Source organism: Lonchura striata, chromosome 5, assembly GCF_050655825.1.
Source record: "Lonchura striata isolate lonStrDom1 chromosome 5, ASM5065582v1, whole genome shotgun sequence".
NCBI classification, from domain to species: Eukaryota; Metazoa; Chordata; class Aves; order Passeriformes; family Estrildidae; genus Lonchura; species Lonchura striata.
The window spans coordinates 7,659,252-7,670,186 of record NC_140707.1 but is presented as its reverse complement, the minus strand read 5'-3'; the positions used below and the strand labels follow the sequence as shown (position 1 = coordinate 7,670,186).

The 10,935-nt window shown below is 51.9% G+C and overlaps 1 protein-coding gene across 1 annotated transcript; it reads left to right on the top strand.

Moving 5' to 3' along the window:
- The first annotated feature begins 9,193 nt into the window (after positions 1-9,193).
- Positions 9,194-10,340, top strand: LOC144248537 (olfactory receptor 14J1-like). Its single transcript, XM_085581188.1, has one exon. The coding sequence runs from the start codon at positions 9,194-9,196 to the stop codon at positions 10,124-10,126; it is 933 nt and encodes a 310-aa protein (XP_085437314.1). The 3' UTR covers positions 10,127-10,340.
- Positions 10,341-10,935: the final 595 nt, after the last annotated feature.

Here is a 10,935-nt window from a genome sequence, read left to right as displayed (position 1 = left end):
TTTGTGCTGCCCACAGAGCAGATGGGCAGGGGCTGGAGCTGTGGGGATCTCTGTGAGAGCGGTGCCTGGAGATGGCCACAAGCCCTGTCCCAGGCAGGAAGCGCCATCCGTGTCCTCCTGCCCGTGTGTTGCTGCCTGGAATGCTGAGGGCTCCCAGGTGCCTCTTGATGGATCAGGTTGGCCAGGCTGGGGGAGACCCTGAGGGGACGGGGCCACGAAGTGATGAGGGGCTGCGGAAGCCCAGACAGGACAAGGCAGTGGGAAGGCACGGGGGGGACGTGTGAGGGAGTGGGTAACGTTGGCTCGGGGAGGAAAGTTGGTTGGAACCAAAGGCACCACTCACCCTCACAAAAATATCACCAAAAGTCCTCACAAAAATATCATCAAAATCCCATAAAAATCCCCCCCAAAACACCCAAAACCCAACTAAAATCTTCCTAAAAAATCCCCCCAAACTCCCCAAAATCCAATAGAAATCGACTCAAAATCCTCACAAAAAATCCCACCAAAAATACCATAAAATTCCCACAAAAATTCCACTGTAGATTCCTTGAAAATGCCAGAAAAACCACACAAAATCCCAGGTAAATCTCCACAAAAATTCCACCCAAAAGCCCACAAAACTCACCCAAAAAAATCCACAAAAAATCACCCCAAGGCTCACAGAAATCCCTCAAAATCCCCATAAAAATCGCCCCCAAAATCCCCTTAAATGCCACACAAAAATCCCACAAAAAGTCCCACTAAATCCCCATGAAAATCCCACAGAATCCACAGAGAAAAATTTGTACAAAAATGCAGCCAAAAATCCCCCAATCACACAAAATCCACACAAAAAATCCCACCAAATCACCCAAAATATCCGACCAAAATTTCCCTAAACCCCCGCAAAATCCACACCAAATACACTCAAAAAATCCGCGCCGAAATCCCACCAAACCCCTCTCAAATTCCCCCAAAAATGCCCCCAAGTCCTATCACATCCCACCCGAAGTGCGAGGAAATCCACCCCAAAAATCCCCACAGAAACTTCCCTCAAAATCCCAGCCAAACCTCCCAGAAGCAGCCCAAGAATCCCGCAGAGATCGCTGCGAGTGCCCGAATCGCCCGGAACAATCGCCGAGCCATCCCCGCCCGGCCCCGCGCTCCGGCCCCGCTCTCTGTGGGGCCGGGGCCTCTCCCCCCTTGGCTCTGCGCTGGTCCCGTTCGCGCTCCGCTCCCGCTCCCGCCCCACCAGCGCTCCCTGCCCTGGGCCGCGCTGGCCGAGCCCGGCCGGGCGCGCTGGATCCGCTGGGACGGCGCATCCCGGCCCCGGCCCCGGCCCCGCGGGGCTCCCGGGGCAGCTCCGGCCGGGATGCGGCACTGCCGCGGGGCTTTGGGCTTTCCCGGCGCTGCCCGGCGGCTCCCGGGGATCTGCGGCTTCCCGAGGGACTCGGGGAGCTTCCAGAGGGGACCTGGGCTGGCTCCGGGGGGATTTGGGATCACTCCGGGGGGAGCTGGGGACGGCTCGGGGGGTTTGGGGTTGTTCCCGAGGATTTTGGGGGCATCTGGGAGAGGTTCCAGAGGGGACCTGGGGCTTTCTGAGGGGTCTGGGGGAATTCTGAGGGGATCTGGGGAGGATTTGGGGCTTTCTGAGGGATCTGGGGGAATTCTCAGGGATCTGGGAGAGTTCCAAGAGGGATTTTGGGGTTTTCCAAGGGATTTTCCGAGGTATTTGGGGAGGTTCCAGAAAGGATTTGGGGCAGTTCCAAAAGCAATTTGGGACGTTATTAAGGGATCTGGGGAAGTCCTAGAAGGAATTTGGGGAATTTCAGAGAAATTTTGGGGGAATTCAGAGGAATTGGGGAGGTTCCAACAGCGATTTGGAGTCCTTCCCAGGGGACTGGGGGTGGACTGGCTGGATTTATTTTTCTTCACAGGATTTTGGGTTTTTTCCCCAAAATGTCCTGTTTTCTCAAGGATCTGTGGACTTTTCCCTGGATTTGGGTATCACTATGGGGTAGAACGGGAAGCTTTGGTAGATTCAGTGTGAATTCTGGGGGGTTCCTGGATGGATTTGGGTGTTTTCCATGGGATTTTGGGTGGGTTCTCAACTGCATTTTGGGATTTTTTTTCCCCAGAATTTCAGGATTTTTCCCAGAATTTGGGTATTTTCCCCAGGATTCTGTTCTCATCATGGGTTTGTCCCAGAAGGGGAAGCTTTGGGTGGTTATAGTGTGGATTTTAGTGATAATTGAGGCTGGATTTGGGGTTCTTCCAAGAATTTTGGCTTTTTTTTTCCTGGAATTTCAGGATTGTTCCCAAAATTCCAGGACTCCTGCTCGGATTTCTCTCTCACGGTGGGTTTGTCATAGAAGGGGAAACTTTGGTGGATTTGGGTGAATTCAGGTGTTTCTGGTTGGATTTGGGGATACAGGTTCATTTGTGCAAGTGAAATATAATTATTATTACTAATAATAGCAGTTATATAAAAATATAACATGATCCTTTTTTTTGACATAATAAAAAATTGATAATGTGAAATAATGCTGACAATACTTATTTGTCAGCTTTGGCTGCCCACTGTGACACTGAATCCCCTACAGAAAAGGACTGGCCAAGACCCAAATGTCAGTGGTAAACTCTGCAAGATTGTGTACGATAAATACCAGAGGAATGCATGAAATTGGCTATTTTTATAGGGCTTGCTGATACTGTGCTGTGGAATGCTTTGTGGGTTACATGAGAAATACAGTGATTAGGAGTGCTGGGTTTTCATGTACCAGACAATCCACAAGCTGCAGGATTGGTTGAACTGGTGAAGAGTTTGTAAAAAGAGCAGTTAAAGAATGAGTGCTGGGAACCTGTCCCCATGGAGAACCCATCTCCAGATGTGCTCCATGCCCTTAACAATGGCCCCTGGGGAAATGGGAACCCCCTGGCTGTGCACGGCTGCTCCCAATGTGCAAATACAGCCCTGGGCAGTGAGACTGGGACTGCCTGGGAAATTGTTCTGGGTGTGATGGCCCCGGCAGGGCCAGCCCAAAGGCTGCAGGGCTGGACCTTCATGCACTGGAATTAGTTAGGATAAATCAGAAGCAAATGAGGGTTAGCAATACAGGAACAGGAATCCAGATTCCTCCAGGACACTTTGGTTTGATAACTGCTCACTGGAGCTTCGCCTTGCAAAGTGTTCATGTCATGGGAGGAGGAACTGATGCAGATTATCAAGGGGAAAATGAAGTAATTTGGTTAAAGAATAGTGAACAAGATTGGATTAATCAAACCCATGACAAGGTAGCACAATTATTGATATTGTCAGGGTTTAAAACAATTGGGAAAAAAGTAGATCCACCTCAAATCACTGCTGCTGGTGGAGATAAAGGGTTTGGATCCAGCAGTGCTAATAATGAGCCAGAGTGTGGCTCCAGAGGCCAAAAGGCCTCCCGAGGCAGCTGAAGAACAGCTCCTGGGAAGGACAGCAGTGTTTGAATCCTGAAACCTGGGCAGGAACGATGGGAATGTGTCCCTGCAGCCAAGTGCTCTGTGTGAGAACAAGTAGATATTACAGGAGATTGTTTTACACATCCTGCCAGACCAAATCCCCCTGTTTGCCCCAGTGAAAACTCGTGACCTGGGCTCCATCTAGGATGGAGCCAGGGCCAGGCTCTTGTACTGCCCAAGGTGTATCCCTTGAAGGCCTTTTAATAAATCCTGCTTTATTCCTTTAACACTGCCTAGCTCTGTTCTAGGCAGCCTCTCAAGGCATCACCACCAAACCAAGGGAACATGGACCAGGTCTGGCTGGCTGGGCCTCCTGGGGACCACCTGGCCACTTTGGCATGTCGAGGGCTGCTTCTCACCTGCCCTGAAGCCCTGGGGCTCTGGGCTCTCCTTCCTATGGGAGAGAACTCTCCTTCTCCTCCATGGGCCATGGCCAAAATTGGGATTCCTCCTCCAAAACTCTGTACATCCAAGGATTGCTACCAAACGAAAGCTGCCAGGACAGACAGGTCTGGGTGCCCTTGGCCTCTTGGGAGCTGCCTCTCATCCGCTTTTGAAACACTGGGGCTTGGTGCTTTCCCTCCAGTGGAAATAACTGTCCTTTATCTCAAGGTGACTGTTGTCAAAATTGAGATTCCTCCTCCCAAATTCTGTGTATCCAAGGATTCCTCCATGACAAATGATGCCAGGAAGAACAGGTCTGTTTGTCTGAGCTTCCCAGGAGCCACCTCTTTCTTCTTCTGCCTTTGAAACACTCGGGCTCTGTGCTTACCTTCCTATGGAAAAAACTGTCCTTCTCCAGGTGTCCATATCTGAAACTGGGATCCCACCTCTAAAATTCCCTATATCCAAGGTTTGTTCCCAGGCAAAATCTGCCAGTACCATCAAGTCTGGCTGGCCTTGGCTTCTGGTGGCTGCCCCTGCCACCCTGAGGCTCAGTTCTTCCCTTCCCATGGAGATCACTGTGACACTGTGGGCACCTCATGGAACCAAGGGGATCCTTGTGGCACCACTGGAGCCCATGGAACCAAGGGGCCATGGTGACACCATGGGGCTCCATGGACCCAGAGACCATTATGACTCTGTGGGGCCTGATGGAACCATGGAGACCATTAGGACCCTTCAGGGCCTGGTGTCACCAAGGGGGCATTGTGACACCTCAGGGCCTCCTGGAAGCAAGGGACCATTGAGACACAGTGGGGCCCCATGGAACTGAGGGAACATGGACCAGGTCTGGCTGGCTTGGCCTCCCAGGGGCTACCTGACAGGTCTGGCTGATCTTGGAATGCCAAGGGCTGCCTCTCATCAGCTCCTGGAGTACTGGGGCTCAGTGCTTTCCTTTGTATGGAAAAGAACCATCTGTCTTTTCAGATGCCCACTGCCAAAATTCGTATCCTCCCTAAAAAATTTCCTATTTGTAAGGGTATCTCTAAGAACAGAATCTGGCAGGTCTGGCTGGCCTTTGCCTCTGATGGTCACCTCTCATCTGCCCCTAAAGCAGTGGCATTCTGTTCCTTCATTCCTATGGAAAAGAACTGGTCTTCATGTCCAGAGACCATGGCCAAAATTAGAATTGGCCACTGAGCCCAGATGGGCTCACAGAACCATCTGCAGCCCCAGGCAGATATTGACTCTGCCAGTGCTGCCATCCTCCCTCCCGTGAGAGAAAAGGACACAGAGCAGGCACACAGAGGAGCAACATGGACACACCGAGGGCAGGGAAGAGGAAGTTGAGACCCAGATGGGAGGGATGAGGAGATGCCTTGATCTTGGGGCAGAAATCCTCTGCTAAAGCTATGGAGAAGGATGTCATTGATACATCAAACTCTCTTTTTCCCCATAACACATTGAAAAGTATGGGGAGATGATTTGTTTCAGCAAAGGCTCCATGCTAAAGTAAGCAAATCTTGCAGTAGCTGTGATCTCCTGTGAGAGGTTTGAACAGAGAAAGAGCAGAGTGATGAGACCCTGTGTCCTCAGGGAGAGAATAAGACCTCTGTTCCCAGAGATGAAGATGATTTCAGAAAGAGATGAAGAGAACCTTTGCTCTTAAACAGCTCATCTTTAAACCAATACCCCAGAAGCTGGCAAGGCTCATGAACACAGCTGTGGGAACAGCTGTGAATAAATGGGAGGGACTTCACAATTGCAGATTATTCCAGGCAGCTGCTATTTCTGGAAATGAAAAGCCATGAGATAACTGTTTTCTTGTGGATAAGCCTCCATAACATTATCAAGAGGAGTTTCTCTCCCTAACTGAACTGAAGACAGACTATTGTAGAGGTGGTAAAGTGACAGAATATTTTAGGTTTTGTCGCTTTACATTGTCAGGTTGTATAGAGAGGGGAAGTGTTCTGAAAGTTTTGTTCTGATCCTCATCACTCACTCTTTTAGTTGCTGTTAATAAACTTTTCTTTATACCCTTTTAAAGTTTTGAGCCCACTTTGCCTTTCTCCTAATCCTACCTCACAGCAGGAAATGAGTAAGTATATTCTAGTGAGTTCACTGGTAATTAGCCAACACTGAAACCACCACATTAATGAATGCATTGGCCAAGAAATCTCAAATTGGCAAAGCAAAACCAAGTTTTCTGCCCTACAGAAACTTCCTGATGAACTGCCCCAGACAAGAGGGAAATCAAGGCAGAGCCATGGTTTGTCAGGACTTGCTTGATCCTAATGAGCCCCGTGATGCATTTGGAGCTGAGCCCTGGAACCTCAGGGCCTGAGATGACATTGCACAAACCTTTCCAAGTGTCAAAATCAGAAGAAAACCCCAAAGTGTCTCAAAGAATTAATGGGTCCCCATGAAATCCATCCCTAACACAGGCTCCTCTTGGCCTCCTTGGAGGAGATAATTGGAGTCCAGGATTGCACAAAAACCTCTCAGAGACTCAAAATGGCACAAAAAACACTCAATGTAGGAAGGAAAATCCAAAGTACTTTAAAAAAGTTGTGTATCTCAAAGAATTAATGAGCCCAACTGATTGTGAGTACAAAGCTCTCAAGGGACTTGTTAAAGCAGATAATTGGGGCCATGATTGCAGAAACCTCTCAAAGACTCCAAGGCAAAAGCAAAAGCCAAAGTCCTTTGAAAAACCTGCAGTTCCTGGGAGCATGAAGGAGCCCCCAGGGCCATTCCTGACCAAGGCTCCCCAGGGACTCCTTCCAGCAGATCCTTGAGGCCACTGGGATGTGGGCTAGGGGGGGATGCTGAGGGCAGGAGCAGGGGCTGACAGTGCCCAGCCTGGCTGGGGCTGTGCCAGGAGGCCCCAGGGCCTCAGGACAAGGTGTCTCCTCACAGCCCTTGGTGGCACAGACCCTGCTGTGCCCCAGGGCACCAAGACTTGGCTTCTCTTTGTCCCCACCTGGCATCAGTGCCTCCAGTTCTCTGCTCTGCCTGGGGCCTGGGGACACTTTCTCAGTCATGTCCCTCAGTGGGACCCATTAAAAGTCCAAGAAACTTTGGAGTTGGATTCTGACTTGGGGGTCTGGAGAGGTTTCTGCAGCTCCCTCTCAGGGCCTGATGTTCAGGGCCTGAGCACAAAGCCCCAGAGGGTCATTAAAGTCCTTGTGCTGTGTCTGTGCTGCTGAGCTGGGCCAGGCTCCTGGCACAGAGGGTGATCCTGGTAACCAAGCAGAGCTTCAAAAGCACATTTCTCTTGCTGAGCAGCTCTTCTGCCAGCCCAGCAGAGCTGGGGCATTGCCTGCAGCCAGCCCGGGCACAGCACAGAGGCACAGAGAGCTTCAATCAGTCAGGGCTGGGAAGGGGCTGAGAAGTGCCTGGGGCAGAATCACTGCCAGCCCTTGGCACAGGAACCTCTGGCTGCAGGACAATGCAGCTGCAGCTCCTGGAGAGATCTCCTAAAGCTGGAACATCCCAATGCCCACAGACCCTGTGAGTGCATTCTCTGCTCATCTCCTGTGCAGAGCAGCCAGGGGTGCCCAGGGCTGTCCTGCAGAGCAGGGTCCTGCAGCCCAGGGCGCTGTGCTGGGCCAGGGACTCTGCTGCCTGCCAGGGACAGCTCTCAGCCGGCCCTGGAGCTGCTCCCAGCGCTGGCCAGGAGCTGTGGGGGAAAGGAGCCACCCTGAGCAGGGCAGGTGCTGCTGCTGAGAGGGGCTGGCTGGGGCAGGGCTGCTCCCAGCTCCAGACCAGCCTGGGCACAGCTCCGGAGGACACTTCCCAAAGAAAGTAAGCCTAGGATTATACTTATATACTTAGAAAACTATAATCCTTTATTATTGCTATTAAACTCTTGATTACCTCTCTGAAACTCTTACTGAACAATATTAAAGTTTTATTATATATCTCTATATCTATAATATTTAATTTACTCTAGAACGTTTCCTTATGGTTTCTCTTAGAATTTAGAAAAATAACCTGACTGTATAAATGCATTTTTGAATATTATATAGTCTTTTCAACAGGATGAGCACCTACAAGAAGAGCATTTTGGTTTTTGTATGCCAGCAGTGATAACGAAAACTGGGGGAAAAATGTCCTTGGACCTACTCCAATGTGTTGAGCCAGGGGTGTGTAACTGGGACAAGTGAATATCCTTTTGAATGTCCTTGTTAAATATCCTAATTAATCAACCTTAACGAATTGTTGAAATCAGGGGCTGGGTGTGCCTCATCCCCACTGGGACACCTGGAATCTTCCAATAAAGATCTGGTTTTTACTTTACTGTTCTAATACTGTTGCAAGGGCTTTTTTTCTCCTTCAATTATAGACAACAGGGGGTTGAGAGAAGCAGAACAGGAATTGAAATCCCAGAATGACAGAACATTCTGAGTTGAAAGGGACACACAGGATCATCAAAGGAATGTTTGAACATTTACAGAGACTCCAGATCTGTGACTTTGGGTGGTCAGTGTCTCTTCTGGGAGCCTCCCAAAGGGCCTTCAGCCACTCCTCAGCCCTGGGCAGCAGCAGCATCACCTCTGCAGGGCCCAGCAGGGCTCTCCTGAGCTGCCCTTGCCCAGCTGCACACAGAGCCTGCCCCAGCCAGGGCCCTGCACACAGGCAGGTTTCTGTAGGGCCGGGCCGAGGGCACACAGGGTGGGATGGGCTCTGTGAGCGCTGGCAGGGACAAGGCACCTCTCAGGAGGGGATGTCCAGGCCCAGGGAGATGCTCAGGGAAGCAGAGGGGGCTGAACAGAGCAGTGCTGGGGGAACAAGCCCATCCAGCCCCTCACCTGCCCTCAGCCACAGGGAATCCTTTGCCTCTCACATCTCAGTGGGAAACTCTGAGTGCAGCAGGAATGCTGGGGATTTCTGACTTCAGAGCTTGAGGAATGATGTGTGGGTAGGAAAATTATTCCTAAAATAATCTCCTGCCATCTGTTTCCTTTAGAAATGTGAGTGCAGATGGTATCAAAGTTTTTCTGGAGTAGGAGTGATTCCCCTGACCAATCCTGAATATCCACCCTTGTCCCTCTGCACCATGGCCACAAACCCAGGGCAGCAGGGCAGGGATGGCTCCTCGAGAGCCCCCACACACAGTCCTTGCTGCTCCTGGCACACTCAGCCAGCATAACTGGAGCTCAGGCAGGGACCTGGGAGAAGGTTTTCCCAGAGCAGGAACAAGGGTGGGTGAGTCCCAGCAGGACAGGCTGCAGGGAATGGCCCAGGTTTGGCTCCGAGCAGCCTCTCCTGACTTGTCCCTGTCCTTTCTCCATGAACAGGTGCCCATGTGCAGCCACAGCAAATGTCCAACAGCAGCTCCATCAGCCACTTCCTCCTGCTGGCACTGGCAGACACGCGGCAGCTGCAGCTCCTGCACTTCTGCCTCTTCCTGGGCATCTCCCTGGCTGCCCTCCTGGGCAACGGCCTCATCATCAGCGCCGTAGCCTGCGGCCACCACCTGCACACGCCCATGTTCTTCTTCCTGCTCAACCTGGCCCTCAGCGACCTGGGCTCCATCTGCACCACTGTCCCCAAAGCCATGCACAATTCCCTCTGGGACACCAGGAACATCTCCTACAAGGGATGTGCTGCACAGCTCTTTTTCTTCATGCTCTTCATCTCAGCAGAGCTTTCCATTCTGACCATCATGTGCTATGACCGCTACGTGTCCATCTGCAAACCCCTGCACTACGGGACCCTCCTGGGCAGCAGAGCTTGTGCCCACATGGCAGCAGCTGCCTGGGCCGGTGCCTTTCTCAATGCTCTGCTGCACACAGCCAATACATTTTCCCTGCCCCTGTGCCATGACAATGCCCTGGGCCAGTTCTTCTGTGAAATCCCAGAGATCCTCAAACTCTCCTGCTCCAAATCCTACCTCAGGGAACTTGGGCTCATTGCAGTTAGTGCCTGTTTAGGACTTGGCTGTTTTGTGTTCATTGTTTTCTCCTATGTGCAGATCTTCAGGGCTGTGCTGAGGATCCCCTCTGAGCAGGGACGGCACAAAGCCTTTTCCACCTGCCTCCCTCACCTGGCCGTGGTCTCTCTGTTCCTCAGCACTGGCACATGTTCCTACCTGAAAACCCCCTCCATCTCCTCCCCATCCCTGGATCTGGCCCTCTCAGTTCTGTACTCAGTGGTGCCTCCAGCCCTGAACCCCCTCATCTACAGCCTGAGGAACCAGGAGCTCAAGGCTGCACTGTGGAAACTGACGACAGGATGGTTTCAGAAACATTAAACTGCTGATCAATTTCTGCAAACCACTGGCAATAAAAGTGTTTTTTTTCTCCTTGTTGGTTTCATTTAGTGTTTTTTTCTTTCTTTTACTGTTTTCATATTGTTCTCCATAAATATAATTGTTAGTGCCATTTCTCATTTGTTTCTCTCCACCTTCCCTGTGGCCACAGACTGTGTCAATGAGGGGCTGCACTCTCGGTGCCTTTAAAGGAACTAAAGTGTCTCCCAGCAGAGTTTTCTGCAGAGATGCCCTTTTGTTTCCTTCTCTGGAGCTGCAGCAGCAATGTCTGTGTGCAGAGCTGGGGCAGATCAGGGCTGGCACAGCAGCTGTGCCCAGGAGCAGCAGCACTTGGTGCTGCCAGTGCTGCTCCCGTGGCCCTGCCCCGCTGCCCTGATGGCTCTGGTGTTGCTGCAGGGCCTGAGTGCTCTCGGGGCCGGGCACAGTCCTGGGGGTGGCAGTGCCGGGGCTGCAGCAGGGACAGGCCATGGGCACTGCTGGGGCAGCGCTGACGCCTCAGGCCAGGGCCTGGGGGCTCCAGGCTCCTTGCCCAGGCTCTCTCAGGAACACGGCCAGGCCAATGCTCAGCACAGAAAACCCCCGTGAGCAGCCCCAGGCTGGCCGTGGGCAGGCTGGGGGAAACAGCATGGCTGGTGCTCTGCAAGGGCCCTGGGGGAGACGGGAAGGAGCAGCAGAGCAGGGGCTGATCCATCCCCAGTGCTGCACAGCCCAGGGCAGCGTCCCAGAGCGTCCTCATGGAGCTGCCAACAACATCCCCCCTCTGCAGCCCTGGCCTCTCCCCCAGCTCACAG

Bases quoted from the DNA above. Each gene is read 5' to 3' on its own strand.
- LOC144248537 (XM_085581188.1), top strand. From the start codon at position 9,194: ATGTCCAACAGCAGCTCCATCAGCCACTTCCTCCTGCTGGCACTGGCA.